The following is a 23,296-nucleotide window of genomic DNA, read 5'->3' on the forward strand; positions in this document are numbered from 1 at the left end:
GGTAGCATGAGCATGGGCCTTTCCATGCCATTTGGCTGCAAGGGTAGAGAAAACTATCAGACACATTTATTTTGTAGCAGATACACAGCTTGTGTACCCCATTCAAACCTTGTTACAATTTTGCCAAGTTGTATTTTAAAAATAATTTGGGGTCAGCATGAGTAATAGTACAGGTATACATAAAGGAAATATATTAAGTCTAGATTAGTCAACCTAAATTAATCTATGAACTGCTGCAAGCATGGTGTTAGCCTTGGTCTGTATGACTTTCATCATCCTGAGCCAAGTTAGTTCTGAACACTCAGGCAGTCATCTCCCTGTTACCAAAGACCTGAGCTGTGTGAGAGGACTTAATCCACACTAAAGGGTTTAGGAACCACATAAAGCTCCCTGTTGTAGATAACAAGGGTCATAGAGATACATATGGGTTTCGTGTTAGGGCTTGAAAATAGGGAGAGCCCCCTAAACAAGCCTGTGCCCAGGATACATACAGTGCAAGGTAAAAAAGCCTGAGCTACCTCTGACTGAACTAGTTTTCATCCTAAAACTCCTTATCAGACAAAGAGTGGGACTGCAGCCTTCCTGTGGGACTAATGTTTTAGTTAGAGAGGAAAAACGTTTACCATTAACTACAGAGGATTTCCTAAGTGTCTGCTGCAGGTTGCTGTTGCTAACCTGCCCTTTAGACTTGGTGTATGAGGTAATGAATGTGGCAAAACCTGACCAGTGACCTCCCTTCTTCTTCTGACTGTGGGAAATTATACTGAGAAATTATATTAAGAAATGGTAGTGTCCATGAGGGGGCATTCAGAATTCAGCAGAAGTGATGGTGAAGTTGCCCATGATCCTTTCACTATGCACTCTTGGTGTGGTATATTCCAGAAGGCAGCTTGATGGTGGCTTTTTATATCTTGGATAATGCAGTAACCACTCCTTTAGTGGCACAAGTTATCTATTCAGCTGAATGATTTTTCTTAAGAAACAGCATACCAACGAAGTGTATCACTGTACCCTTTCTTATTTTGGAAAGTGAGCAGTTTTAAGCACTTGTTTGATGTCACTCACATGCAAGATAATTTAGTGAAACAAAGGACAGATTGCATCACCAAATATAATTCTGTCTCTAGCTACATAAGAGAATCTAGATAAACACCATATCTATGCACCAGCTTCACACTGAGACTCCTTAATTTTATCATCAGGGTTTACATTTTGACAGCTCATTTCACATTCCAGCCTCAATTCAAAGCACACAGTTGGGGGTCAAAATTAGCTGAATGCAGCTCGAAGTGAAGTGACTTCTTTCCTCTCTCCCCCCCTCCTCACTCAATTATGCAAGACCTAATAGGCTGTGCTGCAGATTTTGAAATTTTAGAATTGCAAGAGGAAACTTTAAATCTTCCAGTAAACTCTTACACTGCATGCATCTCAAACTGAGGTATATCACTTTTTCATTTTACACCTTTTACAGAGCCACACAATTTATTGTTCAACAGCAGCTGTCTGTTAGTGAAGAAAGCAGTACATAGTAGCACACTGCATTTTATTTATTTTCCCTCTTTTATCTTTTATTTATAATACAGAGTCCTGAGTCAAGAAGGTAACTAGGCTTTATTTTAGTAAAGCACTAAATATCCAGCTGCATGTTTAACTTAATATTGAAGTACGTGATTTCCCAGTGAAACCACTCATGATAGGTGGCCTTAAGGGCCTTGCTGAAGGAAAGTCTTCTTGAACACCAAAAAAATTATCTAAGCTAAAAAAAAAAGGATTAGCCTGTTAGAGTGCTGCCATCTAGTTAGATGAGTGTATACAACAAATCCATGTACAGTGCTTGCAATATCTCACTGACCAGAACACTGAGTTACCTACAGAAGATCTTTTGGGACAGTCACTAATAGCTATTCCAAGGGATCTGTGGAACCAGTACCTTGGGGTTTGTAAAAATATAAGTATATAAAGAAAAGTAATTAAACAGAACATGAGAGCCATGAAAATTTTGGGATCCTGAAGAACACTAGCAAATTTTTGCTGAGCTTTGTTAACTTGTGCTGCAATGCAGTAACCACTTGCGATTACCACAGGCTTAAAAGTTGAAGTTGACAGTGCTTCAAAACTCACAGAAAGCAGGGAATGGTAAGAAAAAGCTACTTTTATTTAATCCAAATCATATATGAGCCTCACAGACCATATGTGATTGAAGTATGGTTTAATATGCAATTTTTTGAGGGAAATCATAACAGAAAAAAAAAATACAAATTTGCTATTGCCTATAAGATTGTACTTGAATGTCTTGGGGCTTCACATGGGACCTGATGTATACCAGGTAAAGGAGGATGCTACGAGAAAATACTTTAAAGTCTGAAAAAAGACAAGATGCAATATGCTTATGGAGTGACACAAATTATATTTTAAAAATGTGCTACGCTACAGAAATAATTCCTTAGCTGCTTGAAAAAGTTAAGAATAATGCTGTTGGGGGGACTGCACTTAATGTTTGACAACTGTTGTCTAGTTCCTTTATAAAGGTGAGGGATAATCATGACTGGGTTTTATATTCTAATGCATGTGGATGCATGACACTGTGTAAATTATTTTCTGAATGGGAAGTGTGTTTTCCTGTTACACATTATTTTAATATTATCACTTAAAGCCAAATAATTCCTAAAATAAATTACTCTCTTATTGCAGAAGTAAAACAGGTGTAGGAGTTAATAAATTTGCTATTTACTTTAGCAAGTCAGGTATCTGGTCTTAGTTTTCAATTACCTCGCACTTGTTTAGCAACCCAGTTTCTTGCAGCCTTGACCAGATGCTTTGGATTCTTCCAGCGTGTTCGGGGTGATTAGCGTAGTTCCCACACATGCACTGGTGCTTCAGCATCAGACTGTCATACACAACACCTTCAGCACAAAGACAGCACAATAAGAAACAAAGGAAACAAATGCAAGTTATACTGTTCCCTGTCATGCATGCTTTAGCAAAACTGGATTTTATTTGACAATTACAGCAAGATAAAAATTCCACTGAATCATTCAGGTTGGAAAAGACCTCCAAGATAACTGAGTCCAATCTTTGGCCTATCTCCACCTTGTCAACTAGACCAGACCACGGAATGCCATGAACATTGTTTCTTGAAGAGCTCCTGGGATGGTGATTCCACCACCTCCCTGGGAAATCCATGCCCATGCTTGACAACCCTTCTGGGGAAGAAATTCTTCCTGGTGTCCAAACCTGAATCTGAATGTCCCCTGACACAGCCTGAGGCCATTTCCTCATGTCCTGTTGCTGTTTGTCTGGGAGAAGAGACCAATCCCTACCTGGCTACAGCCTCCTTTCAGGCAGTTGTCGAGAGCAGTAAGGTCTCCCCTGAGCTTCCTTTTCTCCAGGTTAAACAAACCCAGCTCACTCAGATGCTCCTTACAGGAGTCACTTTCTAGACCTTTCACCAGCTTTGCTGCCCTTCTCTGGACCTAAATTTCTTTTTCCTTTGTGAGGCTCTGAATTTTGATTTATGAGGGGAATCTTGTGATACCAGTAAAGCAAAGATTATTTCTCAAGAAATTATATTAATAAGTACAATTAACTGTAAAGAAGAAGGGGAATTGGGTGATGTCTTTTGAAGGATTTTATAGCTAGAAAAAAAGTCTTACTGAGTCACTTGTTTTCTCTTTCTCTAGTGGTTAAAGTTAAAGCTGTTAACCTATATACAACAAGAAAATGTTATGCATAGAAGTGTAAAGAATATAATTTAGAGAAACCTTTAAAAATAAATTACAAAATGGCAATGGCACTCTGCAGTTTTACTGCTTGACTAAAACTATATTAATTCCAGATCTCAAAGCATATCAAATGAATGTTTCAGAGAGTTGAAACAGTGGCAGGCAGAGTCCTTTTTCATTAAAAAGAAAAGTTCCACCCACTATTCTTAGGATCAAATCCTGTTGTTTGACTGCAAGTGCAAGGTACCTTTTGAATTTTCTATGGTCATTTATGCAAGGACAGAACAACTTTATACAAAAAAAAAAAAAGCTATCAATATCACATTGCTCTGTTGCTGTGTATTGGGAGCAAAAGAGAAATTTTAGTGAGTCGGCTCAAGCTAAATTCAATTTTCAAGGCTTTCAAACCAAGTCTGAAACACTGAAAAATGATTTTCTGTATTTACTTGTTCTTTGCATTTCTCCTAGACATGTCTGGAACAAAAATTATTTTCCTTACCCCTATGAGGACCATTTTCATTTGGGAAATATTTGGCTTTTTTCTTTCCCTTACAGTTGAAAGAGACTCTAATTAACTATTTCTCCAAGCTGCAATACTTGGCATTCAGCACATCTTTCTTGTGTGCCACCACTACTGGGGATGCCAACACAGTTCTGGGAAAATTGTATTAGCCTGCTACTGAAAAGTCAGCCAGTTAAGAAAATACAAAATTGAAGTCCAGATTCAACAAAATATTCAAACCACCCTTATTTAACAAAGTTCTCTAATGGGTATTGAACATCAACAAAGTCTTTAAAAGCTTTTCTGAATGAGAGCCTGTGTACATCGTGGGTGATTCAAAGTTAAGGTTCTGAGATAATTCAGTTAGAAGCCAGCCAGAAGTTATGCTGCTCTAGAAATATTTATGCTGCCATATTTCTTAGTTCATGCACTTTACAACTGATCCTTTGGGATCTTGGTATTTAAGCCAAAATGAGAATACACTTATGTTAAACATAAGGAGAATGCAAATATAATACCTAACTGCAGTATGACTAAATTTATGCTAAATTATTATCTAGCAAACATAATAGTTCATTAGTAATATTTTTTTATTTACTTTCTTGTTTTGTTTTCTTTTAAAGAAAAAAAGAAAGAACCAGTGAAAACCTGGAGCTAATAAGCTAATGCAGCTTAAAATATCTGCTGGCATTGTCAAAGCAGTTAATAATTTCCTTTCTCTGCAGTTCCTCACTGCTCTATCATCAGGTCTTGTAAGTTACTTGGAGGTAGGCACACACATAAGTGCATGCTCACATACCTCACTTTCCTTTTCTTGCGCTCATAGTTTTAACTTCTGCAGTCTGTTGTCTACTCAGCTTGTCCAGTTTGGCAGTGGGCATTATAGCAACAGATAAGAAAACATTTCCTCCCATCCCCCTGACCCATAGGGAAGCTGTTTATGTGCTGACTGTACAAGCATCAGGACTTTCAGAAGCTTTCAGGTAGGACAGGCTGTTATATTGAATGGATTTGATTAGAAATGCTTGTTAAACATTAAGAAAAATTAGCTGAAAGTTGAAAGTTACTTCTACATGTCATTCTTTCAATTATTTTTTTATTCTTCTTACTGGAATAGTCCAAATAGCAGGTAATAAAAATAGTATTAACGAATAAAAACACATATTGCTATGTTTTTGTTATACAGAGTTAGGTGTAATAATGACACTTTTTGATTACTTCTATCAGGGTTACAACCAATTTCAAAGTGAAACACTGAAACTGCCTCCTCTAGTTGACAAAAACTTCTTTTCTTAGCACTTTTCCAGAAAAAGTATATAACTAAAAGTGTAATTTTATTGTATGTGAGTTATTTTATCTGAATCAAAAATCAGTTTAGTAAGGTCAGGTCAGTATTGCATGGCAGAAGCATCTGCTCCAAACTTTTAAATACCAAGATATTCACACCACTGAGTGTAAAATTTGTTTCTAGGAGGATTAATTGATTTAAGAATAGACTTAAATATATGTTTTCATTTATTGCAAGCATTTAAATTGATTTAGGATGTGCAAGTGATTCAGATGTGTGGCTGCTGATCATACAGCACATGTGCTTAATACAATACCATAATGCAGCAGTAGAGTTTACTGCTAAAAATAGCCTGTAGGATTTCCCTAACAGGATTCAGCCAATAATCTCCCCACCCCCACATGAAAAAAAAAAAAAAAAAAAAGAAGAAGAAGAGAGGGAGACAACTGTTTTCAATTGCAGACTGCTGTGAAATATTAATAAAAGATGGTTATTCTGTCTCTCTAGAACAAATGCCTACAGCCAGATTCTGCTCTCAGATTCCTTGTGTAAATCTGAGCAGCTCCACTGAGACTGGTGGATTTATTCTGGATTTACACCAATATTACTGAGGTCAGAATGTGGCCCTGAAGACAGATGGGAATAGTGCCACCACTGAACCATATAATGATAGAGGACACAGGACAAAAGAAACTGAATTTGCTTCAAATCAGTAAAAACCAAGATTTTCCTGGTGGGGACTCCCTAACATTCATTCATTTCCAGAATACTTTATTCAGGTCAGATTCTTTTAATAATATTTTAAACAGAGGGGAGAACAAGGGACCTAAAAATCATTGGCTAACAGCATGCTTTGAAGAAGATTAATTGCCCTGGAGAATAACAGTACCAATAGGAAAACCCAAGGGAAGAATATTTAATAAATTATTCCAACAAAAAAATCTGAGCTAAATAATGTCAAGTATTCTGTAAACTGCCTAAATGAAAATTAAGTGGGCTTTATTTTTTTCCACCTTTAACTCATTATCTTGTGCATATACTGTGTATATATTGCTTAGCTCTCACAACAATCACTGTTCTGATTCCCTTCAGATATTTGGCTAAAAGCATTTTTCTCATGACTCACAAAAATACAGGCTCAGTTTGATGTCCCTGTAATAATCTGCCACAACTGTTTTCCTCCTAATTTTTCTCTTCCAAGAATATAGTCTTTAAATAGGGAAAACAAACAAACAACAAAAAAAAAACCTAACAGTAAATAATAATTCAAGGCTGAGACATGTTATTGCATTAATTTCTAGAGTCTGAATTTGACCTTGCCTTATGGTGGACCAGACTTTTCTCCCTTTCCACACACACATTCCTTCCTTTCATGCTCTTATAACTAGTTTGCTACAAGTAGTTTTTATAAGTAGTTTACTTCTGTGCTTTTTGCAAGTAGTTGCAACTGTTGTGGACAATGGCTGGTTGTATCTTGTGCTCTCTTAAGGGAGAAAATCATAGAACCATAGGATAGCTCAGGTAGGCAAGGATCTCTGGAAGTTTGTAGCCCAACTCTGCTTAGAACAGGTCAGCACTGTGATCAGACCACATTCCTCAGGACTTTCATACTAAAGGATTTTTTAACGGCCATATAAGAATAAATAAAAACTGTGTCTGAGTTTCTTTCTTTCAAGTAATCAATGAATAAATGGCAGGGCATCATCCAGATCCAGAAAATAGTATGCACAGATAAAGTTATTCTGTACCCTATTATCCCATATGTTAATAATACACAGATTGTTTTGGGGGTTTTTTTCACATAAACTGTATTAGAACTGTTGATATTGCAAAGTTTCTGTTCATTGTCTCTCCAAAAGTATCAATCTCAACATAAAAAATAGCTCTATTTTCAATGTACTCAAAAGCTGGAGTGATAAAGGTTTACATGTGTAAGTCTGTAAGCCTAGACACATGTCAGGGAAAAAGATTTCTTTAAGAAGAAAGGAAAGGCTTAACTGTGAATGCAGAGCTATGCGCTCTGCAAGACCTGGTCAATCAGCCAGGGGGTAGTGGCTATTAGCATAGATACAGCTTGCAAGCAGGTACAGCACCACCCTGCCTGTACCTAGGGGATATAAAACAACTGAGGGTACAGAGCAGAGGTGGAGAAAAAAAAGCATAAAGTTATAAGACAGATGAAATAGGAGGATTTAAATTTTTTTCAGTAATGAGAAGAGATTTTTACCTTGAAGGAGCAGTGAAGGGGGAAAAAAAGATTCAGTAAAACAAGAATCAGGGATTCAAGAAAAAGATGTTTCATATTTTGAAAAAGGAATTCAGTGGACTGATAATCTCAGTTGCAATAAGATGGCCTTCCTTCCTTCCTTCCTTCCTTCTCTTCCTCTCTCTTTTGCTCTCCCTCTCTTTCTACTAGTGCTCATATAGCAATTACTAAAAGGGTAAATTTTGCCTCTCTGCTTGATCTGTCTGCATTTCCACTGATCCTATCAGGTTTCTTCATGTTGCATCTCAAGCTCTTTATGCCAGGGATGTCCCGTTGCCATCACCATCTCCAATCAGTGTTTGTCATACACAATTTAATTCCTTCTCTTCTTTTCCATCTCAACTTCACACTTTCTTTCTTGATTAGTTCCACTAATGCCATGAGTCCACAGATCTATGTAACTCCCTTGACCCTACTCCCCTTACTGGGGATTATAAAAGGAGATGTTGGTAAACCTTAGCAATGAGCCTAAAGCAGCAGCTTTTTGAAAGAGACTGCAGGTTTTTGGTTTTTTGTTGGTTTGGTTTTTTTTTTTTTTTTTTTTTTTTTTTTGAAACTGCAGATTTTTGAAAGGGACAGTGAAGCCTACACACAGTCAGCTCACTTTTGGTGTGCTCTGCAAATCTTAGAATGAGTTTCCAATGTTTTGGGAACTCTATGAACACAACTAGAAATACAGTGGTCTGGTTTAGGAATCCTGTGTATACACAGCTGTTCTTTTTAGAGAAACTTATGGAAAGTGAATTAGTATGTTTGTTTCTGTACAACCCAAATGTTTGTTACACAACAATAATAATACATTTTTACTAATAGCAAGGTCACATTCTGATAGGAAAGATGGGAGAGCACACTGTCTCACACAGTTACATGCAGTATCCATCAAGGACTCCATCCTACATAAATTCATGGTCATGGCCTGAAAATATGCAAACTTTCAGGGCATGGGAAGTTCTGCCAGCTGAAGGAAATACACTTCTGACATAAACCTGCATAAACAGTAACTGCAAGTATTTATTTCCCTCTCTTTTATTTTTCTTTGTGCACAAAGTGAATCTTCACTTCTGACCATGTTCTAATCTTATACTGACATTCAGGGTTTTAAAAAGATGGACCCTCATGCAAAAATAGATTACCCACAATAAGAAATGAAGTTTCTGTGGTCATTTTCCTTCCTTTGACTGAAGATTTTTGAGGTTCTAATAATTTGCTTTGGACAGCCCATGCTTCCTGAGTGACTGCAATGCCCAGGACCTAAGCATACAACCTGCCTCTGTAGGCTCCACACAACTGTTGAATGACACAGATTGTAGCCATCAGCAATTAATCATAGCTACAGCTTTGCTCTTTCTGTAGAGAAAGAGACCTTGAAGCAAACACTGATTTGTCAGATGAAGACATTGAGAATTACATCACAGTTTTCCTCCTTACTGGTGGTCTTTCTTCAACTGATTGGTGGTCTCTTTAGAAAACAGGCAATGAGAACACAAAAAAAAGAACCAGAGAATAGAGAAATGAAAGAAAAAGCTATAAATTACTTAAAGGCACCAAAAATGGACCTGTTTCTTTATTGCTAGAGCTAGTCAATGATAATAATTTATGATTGTGTGAATATTAAGCCTGTGATTTATCAGCTGCAGTGGTTGAATTGGTGCCAGTATAGCGTCATAAAATAGAGGAGCAATACTGCTAGAACTGAACACATTGCTGCAGGAGGTATTTGAGGTATTTAAGTCTGTTGATCCCACATGAACAAATGCATTTGCCCTGCCTATTAAAAGCAATCTCTAGGGAATCCTACCAGTTGTGTAGACATGCTGGCTGGGCTGGTCCATGTCTGGGTGAGGTAATGTGGAGTCAGTGGGGGAAGATGGGGTCCTGGAAAGTGGTCGATGTTTATCTGATCCTGCCATGCCAACTGTAGCCATCTGAGCCTGGTAGATTTGCAACTGGTGGACATGCCGATGTGCCAGGAACTCCTGTTTCCAAGAAAACAGCACAGTAGAAAGAAATGTGAGATGGGATCAAGTAAAACACTGAGGGAAACATGTCAACAAATTAAGTTCATTAGGTCAGGGCTGTAATAAACAGTGGGGACCCCCACCCCCCAACTTGTACCTAAGACTCACTCAATAAATCCATTCAACAGATGTTTTCACGCTGACAGTGTGGGTTACTGACTTTGCTGGAGAGTAGGTGATGGCAGGCAACCTGTCAATTCTCCCTGACAGGAAAAACAGCTTCACTTGCAAAGGCTTATAAAAGACAAAGTTTTTCTATTATATTGAATATGTAATATGATGTTAGAACATGCATTTTATGACCCCACACAATAGAATTTAAATTTTCCCACAGCACTGAAAATGAACTGTGATGTTCTTACTGCTCAGTACCAAATGCACTGAGCAACTGAGAGTCAAGTTTCTACAGTTAACTCAGTTCCCAGAGCTCCCTGGAAAGTAGCAATGATTTGCATATAAGTTTTCACAAATTGTTTAGAAATTCAGGAATTGTCACGTGAGATCCCACTTAGGAACCATCTTTTTTTGTCATAACTGCTGCTGGCTGTAGGCAGAGGCAAATACCTCAGGGAAATTGGAGGTGTGAAAAGAGTACAACAGAGTAGAAAAGATTTTCTCTTCTGTTTTATCAACAGATGGTTACTTTTGCTGACATGACAAAGGCTAAAACCCTGTGAAGCCAGGAGGAACCTGGCTCACTCCACAGAGTAGGATTGCTTCTCAAACCCTTTCCTTTCTATTTTTCTTTTTTCTGTGCATATAGTCCCAGAACCTCAACCAAAAGTGGATGCAAGAGAAATATTTTCAAACCACTTAATATGAATTCAGTTGAAATTCATACTTGTGACTTACAATTGCAGGCTCTTTTTATCGTCACATGGGCTCAATATATATAAATGTAGGAGCACACACACACATGATATAGATATAGATATAGATATAGATATAGATATAGATATAGATATAGATATAGATATAGATATACATGTACATGTACATATACATATACATATACATATACATATACATATACATATACATATATATGTGGCTTTTTATTTTCTTTTTTTTTTTTAATAAGCCCAGTAACAATTAGCATTGCTGTGTGTGGTTGCTTGGGACAGCAGCTCGGAGGCCTGGCTTGGTCAAGGAGAGATTTCTGGCTGCTCAGAGAGGTGAAGCTGAGTTCAGGCTGTGTGGGAAGGCAGGTGGGAGTACCCCAGCCCATCACACACTGCAAAATAAATCGGCAGCTCATAGGATGTGAGAATGTCTACCCTGCATGTAATAAAAGAGGCTTTTATGCAAACAAGTGCTCATCAATAACAGCTGAAATTATTTTAAATGCTTTCAAAGGCAGCCCCAAAACCCACATTAATATCTAGGATCACTACTTCACTGAAAAGACATAAGGTCATGGGAAAGGTAAATCACCTGGGACCTTGTCATAAGTGACTAAATGAAGAAAAAACATATGAGTAAGCAAAACGAGGTTTTACAATAATTGTCTTGGTTTAGAGTCATTGAACCATTTCCCTTCCTTTAAATACAGAATACAGTCCCCAACGTTTCTTATTGTTTTTTTAATGTTCAGTGGCAAGATTGTGTTACATATTCCAGGAAATATCTTGAGTTATCTGAAGAGGACTGTGTATCCATCTATGAACATAATAAAACTTAACAGTCAGGAATTTTTTCCTGATATCTCTTTTTGTTTAGTTTTGCTAATAATTTTGATTGTGATAAATTTTCAAATTTTCAGAGGAGATTTTTTTTTTTGTCCTCATAGGCATACATATCTTTTACAACCTTTTCAGGGAGTGTATGTGATGGTAGCAGCACTGTCTGATGCTCATGTATTCACAATCTCCTGCCTACTCTTCTAAACTCCCAGCTGAGGAGTTTGGAAGAAGCCAAACTCCTGCCTGCAGGAGCCATTCATGGCGCAGAATGTTGCTGCCAGACAGGAAATCAGTGGAGTACTGTTTTTTGTGCTGCTCTCCTCAACTTATATGTTGTCTTCATTGCATTAATTAAATAGTTGCTGTCTCTGTAGTTCTTTGAGGAAGGGAATTTCTGATGTATCTTTAAATGTTTATACTAACTACTAATAATTCATTAATTGAGTTCACTTTCCTGATTATCATTAGAGTACAGAAGACAAAAGGATTTGTTACCTATTGGAATATTCTTCAGGCTAGTAAAGGTGCGCCAGTGGATTGTGGTAGTCTTGATCAAACAGTATTACTTAAACGTATTTCTTAAAGGAGTCTTGGAAATTCAGCTGTCAGCAAGGGCAGATTGATGCTGTCTCTGTTAGGACTTTTCTCAGTGCTGGTTGACTCTGAGCTTTGAGGCTTTAGAGCTGCCTGTCTTTTACTTCCAGACCTGAACTTCAGTTTTGCAATATCTGTTCTTTTTTTTTTTTCAGTGAAGCTGCAAGTTTGCCATTCAGTCAATGTCTAAAACATAATCTTTCTAGGTCTCTGATCTAAAAAAAAGTCAATTTAAGTGGGTTTTCTTGTTTGTTTGTTGTCTTCTGGTTTTGTTGTTTGTTCACTTGTTTGTTTTGTTTGTTTTAATGTTTTTGTTTTAGGGGGGTTGTTTTTTATTTTGTGGATTTGGGGATTTTCTACAGTGTCTTGAAGAAGAAGAAAAAAAAGTCTGGACCATCACAAAACTTTGGAAGATGTGCCTGTCTTTGCTTCTAAAATGATTTTGTGTTTGTGTCTATGCAGTCAATAGAAACAATATTTTTCATGCAAACAAATTGAGATTTTTTTTTTTATATGAATCAACCTATGTGAACATCACCTAAACTAGACATCTATTTCAGCAATTTGTCAGAGACCAAGAATACAGCCTATTTTTTCTCTCCTGCATTTACAGGTTAAAGGGTGTCCTGTTTATATCATTCTCCCCTCCTCAAATGAAACCAGGTACATACTGTATTTGACACATATTTATCAACATAATCTGCTCAGGGAAGGCTAAGAAATTTGTGAAGGTTCCATGGACATTGCATGACACCTGCTTTAATTTCTGAGGGCACAGAAAACATTTGCCTGTGAAAATCTTTTAAAATTTGTTAAAAGTAGAATAGTTTGTCTCACAAGGCTTACACCAAGGCTTACATCCTCTCGTGGCATCCAGGTCCTTTACCTGTAATATTACAAACTGTAGATATCAGCAAAGTTTAGATTTGTTTCAATTTTAGTCAAAGTTTTAGGTTAACTTCCTGATTAGATTTTATTTTACAGACAACAGGCACTCATGAAATACATATATTTTTTCCAGCCACCTACATATTTATGCTGTAAGCATTTCTGGTACTCTGAGTCACAGACAAGTGGATTAATGCAATGAGCAATGTGGATAATCAACACACTTATCTGGCTCCCCAAATGCCCACCTGGCCTCTGGAAGGGATTAAAGGAACACAATGAATTCATCTTCAGGTTTTATGTGTTCCAGCCCTGCAAACACATGTCCGTCTCTCCAGCAATATGACAAAAGCAGTATTTGCACATCTGCAGGGCTAGTGATTTGTGTGAATATATTTGGAGCATTTCTTAGGTAACCTGAGCCCTGTCTACCCGGCATGAAGCCTGCTAGTTCCAGGTGCCTGAGATTAGTTTATTAGTAGAAGCAAGCAATTAGGGCCTCTGCTGGAGCTAGTGGAGGGCTATCCATCCCCTTCCACAGAAACGAGCTCAGGCCCTAAGTAATTATTATGAGAAGGAATTTTAGAATCACTATCTAAAGAGAAGATGAGCCTTTTGGGAGCATGGGAGGTAAATATTTGTTGTTTTCCTAGTATTACTGCAAGGTTTGTTTAGCAGGGCTTTGGATTAATTTGGGTTGGTGTGAAGATTTCTTTAATGTAGATGTGTGATTTGTACATTTTGGCACTTAACATTTTGTAAATTCTTAGGATTTTAATGAGAACTGTTTTCTTATTTATACTGGCTCTGAGGACTGAAATCATGTCTATGTTCTATTAGACTGTTAGACAGTCTATGTTGGAGGATAAAGCATAGGTGAGTTATCTATAATTTAACAATCCTTTGAACTGTTATATTTTGCACAGAGAAAAAAATATGTGGGATTCACTCATAAAAGCTTTTTTGCCTCTTAGCAATCTGGTTTTTAATTTAATATGTTAATATTTAGTTTAGTCACAGCTAAATAAATCTGAAGATTTATATGTCTGTAGCATAATCCTGCATGTGTATGGGCATATTCACACCTCTCTTCAGGGTTTATGCTTTGGCTTTTTTCATTGTGGCAGAGAATTTTTTTTCCTCTTAGGGATAGCATATTTTACATCTCCTAATAATAAGATTACTACTCTCATATATTTGTGGCCAGGTTTATATCCCTCTGTTGTTGCGCCTTTGATGCATTCTGCTAAAGTATGAAGAGTGTTCTAATGTCTATTAACTTGAAAAGTTATTCATGTTTTGCCAGTCCTGCCTTCCTCTCCCAAAGACCTTAAGCACTACTAACCTTACAAGGCTTTTCCTCTCAAAGCATTTTTGGTGGTCTGTTTGCTAATTTCCACATTGTTTTCAGATAATTACCCAAAGGATGGATAATTTCCTGAAGGGGAAAGCTACATGCAAATGCTTCAGAAAGTTTCGCCCTAGGTAAGGATGAAAACAAGACCTGCTGCCTTTCTGACCTTCCTCTGTCTCCTTCTTTTGAAGGATATTTCTGATGCCTTGTCTCACCCCATGGTTCCTGTTGGAGGTTTTACTCCTTAGCCCTGTCCAGACCCCCGTAGCAACATGGGAACAGAGCAACTTCAGATCCTGCCACTTGTCTTCTCTACCACCCTCCTAGGTTTTCTACCTTTCCTGTGTGTAGGGAATGCTGTGTTATCCATCCTTTCCAACATCCTGTGCAGTTGTAGCTGAATGCATCCAAGGGGTGCCCAGGCCAGCCAGTGACTGCATCCAGCAAAAAGACCTCAGCTTGCAGCAGAGCTCAGTCCTGCTTTAAGGTCCCTGTGAAGGCAGTCTTGGCCCAAACTAAGACAGTCTTCCAAAATCTGACTGAGTCAGAAATTCTGGTCAACGAGACACTTCTCTTTCAACCCAGATGTAGGTAGTTAACAGTCCTTCAGAAATATCATACAATATATTAATAGTTTTGACCTTGATTATCCTCAGAAGTGACAGAAAAAAAAAAAAAAACAAAACATAGAAAGCAATTAATGCCTGTACAATGGAGTTTGTTCCTTGGGACAAAAAACTGTGGCTAAGTGGAATTTTTAGCAATTTTCACACAGGAGTTTTGTGAAGTACTGTTTTGCCTGCTGTCCTCAAACAGAACCATAACTAGTTGCCTTCAGAAACCAAGCAAAAATAGGTCCTGAGGTCTTAAAAAAAAAGAAAAAAACACCAAAAGGGTGTGAACAAATGTGAAAGTGTAGGAAAGATGTCCCTCTGTCAATATGTGCAACCTAAAATAGAAGTTAGTCTGAGATATCCTTGAAAATGAGTGTGTTGAGACATCTTTTTAACTGCTCTGTCGCTAGGAGAAAACACATCACCAAGAAGCCCAACCAGTTTCTATTTTTTGACAAAACCACATGTGCAACCACCAACTTCCATGGTCATCACTTTCAAAAAACCCCGGTGTCACCATCTGAAATACAGTCAACCACAAACTCGGAATCAGCATTTTTATGAAAAGTAAGTAAATTACAAGTATGGTTACAGACACATACATTGAATAGGTAGAAATGGATTTAGAGCAAGCAAAAGCATAGATGGGAAGAAACAGGACTGTTAGTCTTGAGGCATCTGGATATATAAGGTCCCATATTATCAGGATGTTTATAGAATTTGGATTTCTCTTGCTGTAATCCAAGGACCATAGTATTGAACTAGAAAAGGGGTAAACAGAAATGAAGTCTTATCAGCTGACTCTTATGTGCAGATACAGAGGAGTGGGATGGAAGCTATGACCCAAAACTGCCTGGAGTCCCAGGCAGAGATTTGCCTTGTGCAGCAAGCTGCTTCTCACAGCAAAATAAGCCTATGCCCTGTGCCTTACCCTTGCCTTCTGAAGGACTGTGGAATGGCTTATTCCAGCTGCTGCCAAGGTAGAGCTTAGTATTCAGACTGGTCCTATTGCAGCAGCAGCCCAAGGAATGGTTATCACCGTCAACCAGCTTTGTTTTCCCCCTCTGTTCCTGGAGCTGCAGAGCTGCTGCTGTAGAGGTCCCTGCCCATTCCTACCATCCTTCCCTTCTAGCACAGGAGCACCTTTGGGGTGACAAAACGTGTTACAAAAATTACAACACTTTTAGGCCATGAAATAGGGCAAGAGCAAAGACTCTTAATGGGATAGCAAGAGTGTGCTCTTCTATCGAGGCACATAGGAGAGGATGCATTTTGGACATGGGGTTGTATGGCTAAATGTGCAAGTCCATGCTGGAGTTGCACCCCTTGCCTCTGACTGCAGGATGTAACAGCAGAGTCAGGAGCCTCCCTTTTTCCTCTGCTGTTGCACAAGGTGGTGGATGGGCTGCTGACCTGTGTTTTTAAAGGGAGAGTGGGTAAAAGTTACCTTTCTTGGATGGAAAGTTTCTGGAAGCCTGACCATCTAAACATGACCCATGTTGCTCCCATGTAAGTGAGGAATCAAGGTGGTTGCAGGGTTTGAGAAGTTTTCAGCTATCTTTGTTAAGACATATGAACCAAGCAGTCACTATGTTAAAGCTTGATTAGGAAGAAAGGAATTATGGAAGTGACAGAAAAGGTTGTCCTAAAGTCAGAACACTTTTACTGGAGGGAAATTCCAGGAGTCCAACTGAGCTGCTGGATTCACTTCTGGTTCCTGCTCCTGTGAGACCTGCCTTCTCTGCTCCCAGCTTTGGCAGGTACTTGACTTCTGTCACTCCTGCTGAAGTGCTGACTGCAGTGTGCACTGCACTCATCCAAAGAAAATGCAGCACCTCCTCAAAAGCTTCACTCCTGGCTGAATCTTTTCCTCACTTTTTGACTCTCCCAGATATTTAATACAAATGTATAAATAATTGGGGATACAATAAAGGGGGGGAAATAGACCACCTGAATATCCTGTGGGTTTTTTTATTCTTTAAGGAAACCTCTGAAGAGGTTTCTCATTACTTTATTTCTTTAACTAGAAAAACATGACTTTTCAGATGTCACTTGGTGCTTTCCAAAAAAAAGATGTGAAAGTGCAGAAATGAATGCAAAAGATAATACAGTTTTTCATGTGTCTTGCCCTAACTTTCAGTATTAACAAGAATTTTCCTCTTTTACTATGATATGAAGAATAAGTAGGTTCTATAATAACATTTATTGGTTACAACCACTTAATCCCAGTAGCTTTCTGAAATCAATAAATTGATATGTCGGCCAAAACTAATTAATGATAACATCACCTGTCCCACATGTTTCATTGCTCTGGGAAATGTCACCCAATTCTCTTCAACAGTATTGGCAAATCAGCTTAGTGTTACTTTATGCAGATCATTTCTACCACTTCCATTTTTCTGCTCTTCATCAGAACTACTTTTCTGAGCATATTTGTATGATTTATTTTTCAGTGAAGAATCATTACTTTTGCCTTCAAACAGAAAAATAATATTCTCCAGGCTAAATGCATTAGCAGTCCTGCTGCAGATCTGTGTTTTCTGCATATTTCAAGAGATTCTGCTTTGGTTTTATAGACAGTTCCAAGTTCAGATTTTATTGTAGAATTAATGAAAATTACTGAGATCTGACATATAAAGAGAAAATCTTGGAAACCCCTGTTCTTCAATATAGAGCCGAGACACACTAATACATCGGTGCCTGAATATGAAATCATGAAGGTGTATAGATACCTCCTCCCTTGTGTGGAGGTACAGTGAGATCAGAATGGGGAACACCAGTGGACCATATGGTCAGCAAATATTAGAGCCATCACTGGGGTGTTTGACCAACTCTGTTCTCTCTATATAGAGCATTTCTGCAGGTCATTGTATCTAATGCACAAGGCTGGGGGATTAACAGATTTAGAGCAGTCCTGCCAAGATGGACTTGGGGTGCTGGTGGATGAGAGCCAGGACATGACCCAGGAATGTTCACTCACAGCCCAGAAAGCCAAATGTGTCCTGGGCTGCATCCAAAGCAGAGTGGGCAGCAGGGCAAGGGAGGGGATTCTCTGCTCTGGTGAGAGCCCACCTGCAGTGCTGTATCCAGCTCTGGGGTCCCAGCACAGGAAGGACATGGATCTGTTGGAGTGTATCCAGAGGAGGCTGCCGAGATGATCAGAGGGCTGAAGCACCTCTCCTGTGATGAAAGGCTGAGACAATTGGGATTGTTTAGCCTGGAAAAGAGATGGCTTCAGGGTGAGCTACTTGGAGCCTTCCAGTAACTGGAGGAAGCCTACAAGAAAGTTGGAGAGGGACTATTCACAAGAGCATGTAAGGACAAAAGAGAATGGCTTCAAACTGAAAAAAAAAATGTAAGTTTAGATTTAATATCAGAAAAAAATTCTTTACTGTGAGCGTGGTGAGCCACCAAAATAAGTTGCACAAAACTGTGGATGTGCCATCCTTGAATGTGTTCAAGACCTAGTTGGATGAGGCTCTGAGCAATCTGGTCTAGAAGTCTTTCTCCATGGCAGGGAGTTTGGAACTAGGTGACCTCTAAGTTCCATATCAACCCAAGGCATTCTGTGAGTCTGTGACTTTTACCCCTCTGAAGATTTCAGAGAGATATATTGCCAAATCTCACACCTTAATTCAGCATGGTTAAAACGCCCGCAGACTTCCTTTCTCCAACACATATGAAGTAAGAAATAGAGTTTCTTGAAAAATTGTGTATATATGCACACACATCTGCAGATATTACAAGATATTTTAAAAATATTTTTTTACAGATCTCTGCTACACTATTCAGATTTTGGAACACAAGGAAATAGTGATATACAGGGAAATGGTGATATAATTTGAGACTACAAAATAAAGGATTTGAATATAGGAAGTATGCTGCAGATGGAAAAAGAAACAGTCACAAAAATCCTTTCAGATCTGCTCTATACATTTAGAATTCTACATAGTTGTAGAATGCTCTATACATTTGTAGAATAAATATATTTCTACAACAAACAAATACAGCTTGTTTGTTGGTGGGGTTTTTTTTAGTTTTATTTGGGATAAGATCAATTTATTTGTAATGTGAAAAAAAAAATTGAACTGAACATCAAATATTTCCCACTTTGTTTTCTAAAAAAAAGGTTTGCTGCTTTTAATAAGTGGGAGAATTTCCAGAATGGGCAGATCTAAAATGGAGGAAAAACTCTTATGTTTTCTGATTTAGGAACAACTAGAGAGTTAAAAAGGAACAAGGAAAATGTTATGTGGTAGCATAGCACAAATTATATAATGCAGACTGTAAAACAAATTATGCAATTTCTTATTCCTTAAGTAAATCTCCAAACTTGAAATGCAGAATAACATTCAGTAGATACCATATTACTTGTTATATTTCATGGGAAGGGTAAATTAATTGATCTGAACTCGCCTCATTGCAATGTACTTCAATTGGGGCTAGATTGCTGTTACAAGGAGGGATGTGGAACACTGTATGGGACTAAAAGGAAGAAGAGAGAGGGAGCAGTATTACAAAAATCCAAACACCTGGATAGCATAAGGTCCTACCTCTTCCCTGCATACTTTTTTTTTTTTTTCCTTTTTTTTTTCTTTTTTTTTTTTTCCCCTTTTTTTTTTTTTTCCTTTTTTTTTTTTTTTTTTTATAATGCTTTCCACTTTAGTTCTGGTTTAAAATTTGGAAGCTGTTTTGTTTGTATTTTCAACTATAATTTCTTTCCTTTGTACCTTTTCCAAAAACTGAATGTTTCATGTGCTCACATTAATCCTCAAATAGCATAAGATATTACACAGTTGCAAGAAATTGAAGCATTAAGAAAAAGTAAAAAAGTATACTAGCTGGGGAGAAGTGGAACAATAAGAACACTTGTCCCAGTGTAGCCCTTCTGGAAGGTGGTTCACTGATTTGCTCACACTACATAGGGATCTCAGCAGTGCATTAGCCAGTATTTTTCTTCCTCTAGAAGAAAGATCTCTCCAAAGCCCAGGAGTAACTTAAAGAATCTCAATACTTAAAATACCAAAGGACACAAAATTACAGGCCAAGCAATAGTCTGTATTTCTCATCTGGGCTCAGTTACTCCCTGCTATGATCTATGTCCTTCCTGAAACAAAGCACAATAGTTTTAGGTATGTTAATTAAAATTTTTAAAGCTGCCTACATATGGAACAAAAATAGCTTTCTACTTTACACCATGGCTATATGTTAGTTTTTTTCAGAGGATAGCTGCTTAGTACTTAGAATTACTATCTCTTTGTTTTAATGGCCAGAAGAGATAGACGTGTCTCAATTAATATCTTGGGGAAAGCAGCCCTGAAGATCAACCCCATTGCTGGCAAAGTCCCTTAAAGCACCTCCCTAGTTGTGGTCTGATGGCAGCTTGGGAGGACATCCACGTGCTGGAGATTGTCTTGGAGCTAGTGGCTGAGCAGGAAGACCAGAAGGAGTGGGGAAGAGGCAGATGAGCCAGCTGGGATGCACAAATACAGCATCCTGAGAGCTGTGTGGGTGCAGTCCAAGAGCAGAGGCCTTCCAGTAACTCCAAAGGAAAGATCTGACGGTCAGTGGAGAAGGCAACCTCCTCCAATCATAAGTTATAAAACATTTAGCTCTGTTTTGGATTATTTATGCAGATGTAAATCTAGATAAACTAAAAGGGAACCAAGAAATTTATTGTGGGTTTTCACTGAGATATCTAGGAGAAGGATTTGTCACTTCAATGGCTGCATCTTAAAGCGTTGACCACAAAGGAGGGAGACAGAATTCTTACAGCTACACAACACTCATAAAAATGTATACTGGAAAATATTCCACCAAATAAATAGCTACAACTTTAACTGTATCTAGTGAAACCTGGGAAGACAGAGTGGAGGAATCCTGAGAACCAGTCAAAGCAAAATGTTAATTCTAATTGTTGTATTTAGTTGGCCTTGTGTTGTGACAAGTTTGTTATTATGCAGATTTCCTACCTGCCACCTTCTATGGGAGGATTTTACAAAGTGAAGCTATGCAGACAATTCCCCTTGCTTCTTACCTCTTTATTTGTAATTATGTTGGCCCTGTGTTCACTCAAGATAACATTATAGCTGTCCCCAAATGCTCTCGATCTGGGGCCTGTGACAAATGAAATCTTTCAGTGCCTGGAATATTTTTTTTCCCTCTGTTGCAGAAGTGTAGCTGTTAACATGCTGAAAACAAAGCTGTGCTTGTTTATTGTCTGACAGTGGGTTAGTAGGTGTTACAAATTTTCACTGGTATGATTTTGTAAATGTCCCTTTTTTTCTTCAGATGGATATATAATATAATATATTGTTTTTAGGGTTTTTTGTAGTGTCTTCTTTTTTTTTTTTTTTTTTTTTGCTGGCAATGTCATCTTTCCTTCTCTGTAATAAATTCCAAGTATATGATACATATATATATATATATATATACACTCCTTGCATGATACTATCCTATTAAAGATTATAACGAAAATATAATCTGCCACATAGAGAGTGTACTTGTGTGGAGAAGCTAAGGTGTAGATGTTACAGATCTAAAGTGCACAAGGATTGGAAATCCTGATTTTTAAGTCTTTTTCTTAACCACTGGATCAGTAAAAATTGCATTGTATCACTAATATTTTCCATTTCTGGCTTCACATCTGGTTTAATTATTAAATAATGCAGCACTGTGGCTTTCTGTGTTTCTTATTACAACTGGCAGCCATAGTCAGAAGCTGTTTTGGTTTGATGGTGCTGGATTTTTTAAAGGATAGGAGAAAGAGGTTGGAGCAATTGACACTAAAATATCACAGCTTTTAGGTACTGCTCAGACAAACTAAAGCATCTCTATATGTTTAAGCTGGGTGCAAAAGGCTCTGAGCAGACTGGGTGAGGAGAGGGAGGCTGATCATCCCTATCACCCACAATGAAGCATTGTGCAAAGTGGTGAAAGAGCTCATGAAACTTTGCAGCTTCTGTGTCTTTGAGGTCATTGTGATCCTTAGTCTTGCTGGGAACATCCAGTCCATTTTCTTCCCGACCTCTGGAAGCATTAAACCTACTCAGAGAAACAAGGAGGAAAGGTGATCCCATAACATGGGTGCACGCATCATGATGTATGTGCACATCGCGCCACAGCCGAGCTTCGGGGCCGCTGCGGGTCCCAGGAGATGTGCTGACAGCACTCCAAGCAAGGCAGTGCCAAAGCACTCCGAATAGCTGGCACCCCACATCCATGCCATTGCATTCAGAAGGGGCTGGAAGCCATCCTGGCCACAGGGGACCTTCTGAAAATGAATGGATGCTGTGAAATATATCTCAGACCCTTGGCAGAGCTGCAAAGGTGGCCTGAAAGCTTTGAGGCAGGGCACAAGGCACTGGGTGCTGCCAGCCCTGCAGTTCTTGTTGGAACTCTACAAGACAAGGCATGTTGGAAGGTTTCTTCCCAGGAACCACAGGGGTTAAACCTGACCTGATTGCTGTATCAACAGATATGCTAAAAATGACAGATTTAGCCCTGAGCCCAACCAGAGAACCTAACACTGTCCAGAGGCCCAGCTACAGGCAGTGAGCTTCTCAGCTCCTTTTCCAAATCCCCCTCTGACTATGGGTATTGGGGTTTCTCTTTCCTACTCTATGTACAAAAATGTAATTAGAGCAATTAAACAACAGCAACATTCAAAAAGGGAGAAAATATGTGAGATTGGGGCTGAGCTTTTGACTCTTTCTGACAATTTTAGAACTAGACCTGGTTTTCATCATAAAAGTTCAGATTCACATATCCAAGTGGTTCTTTGACCATTGAAATGTGCTTTACATATGGATATAATTTAATTCATAAAAATCTGACGGCTGCTACCTGGCCTTCTTTGCTTATTTTTAGTCAGTCTACAGAGAACTTAAAAGACTTTTACTGTACAGTAGGAAATAAGAGACAGGATTGTTTTTCAGTTTTTCTCATGTGCATTGTGAGGTATCAATCTAACCTATGACCAGGTCCTTTTTTGTCCTTTTTTTTTTCTCCAGCCTGGATTTAAGCCCTGCTGACTGTTTCTTTCATATAGCAATATTTGCCAATGTCATAATGAGCACACCCTATGTGTATTACACCCTTAAGAAGTTCCTGGGCCTCATTCTTTCTGGGAGAAGGAATAATGCAGTTGCAAGACTTCAGTAAATTTTATATAAAACACTTAATTAGCTAGAGAATTCTGATTTTAGGTACATCTAGGAGTTTCTCCAGATAGAAAACCCCAGAAAATGCTTTGAAAATCTGGATTCAATATAAATTCAGGTGGAAGCATCTGCTACCTCATTTAATCTGCAGCCTTTTGTGTGTGTGACAGTAAATGGTTACTGAGCTCCTTTTCAGAGCTGGATGC

The 23,296-nt window shown here is 38.3% G+C and overlaps 1 protein-coding gene across 13 annotated transcripts in view; it reads right to left on the reverse strand.

Moving 5' to 3' along the window:
• Window positions 1–23,296, reverse strand: part of HDAC9 (histone deacetylase 9) — a 458,209-nt gene that overhangs the window by 137,894 nt on the left and 297,019 nt on the right. For all 13 annotated transcript variants that reach the window (XM_077787618.1, XM_077787599.1, XM_077787612.1 and 10 more), the window contains 2 exons: window positions 9,577–9,754; window positions 2,770–2,903 (listed from right to left, as the gene is read on the reverse strand). In XM_077787618.1, coding sequence (XP_077643744.1) covers window positions 2,770–2,903; window positions 9,577–9,754 — 312 coding nt within the window. The remainder of the gene's footprint in view (window positions 1–2,769; window positions 2,904–9,576; window positions 9,755–23,296) is intronic.

The sequence above is a fragment of the Lonchura striata genome, chromosome 1 (assembly GCF_046129695.1).
Source record: "Lonchura striata isolate bLonStr1 chromosome 1, bLonStr1.mat, whole genome shotgun sequence".
Classification (NCBI taxonomy): domain Eukaryota; kingdom Metazoa; phylum Chordata; class Aves; order Passeriformes; family Estrildidae; genus Lonchura; species Lonchura striata.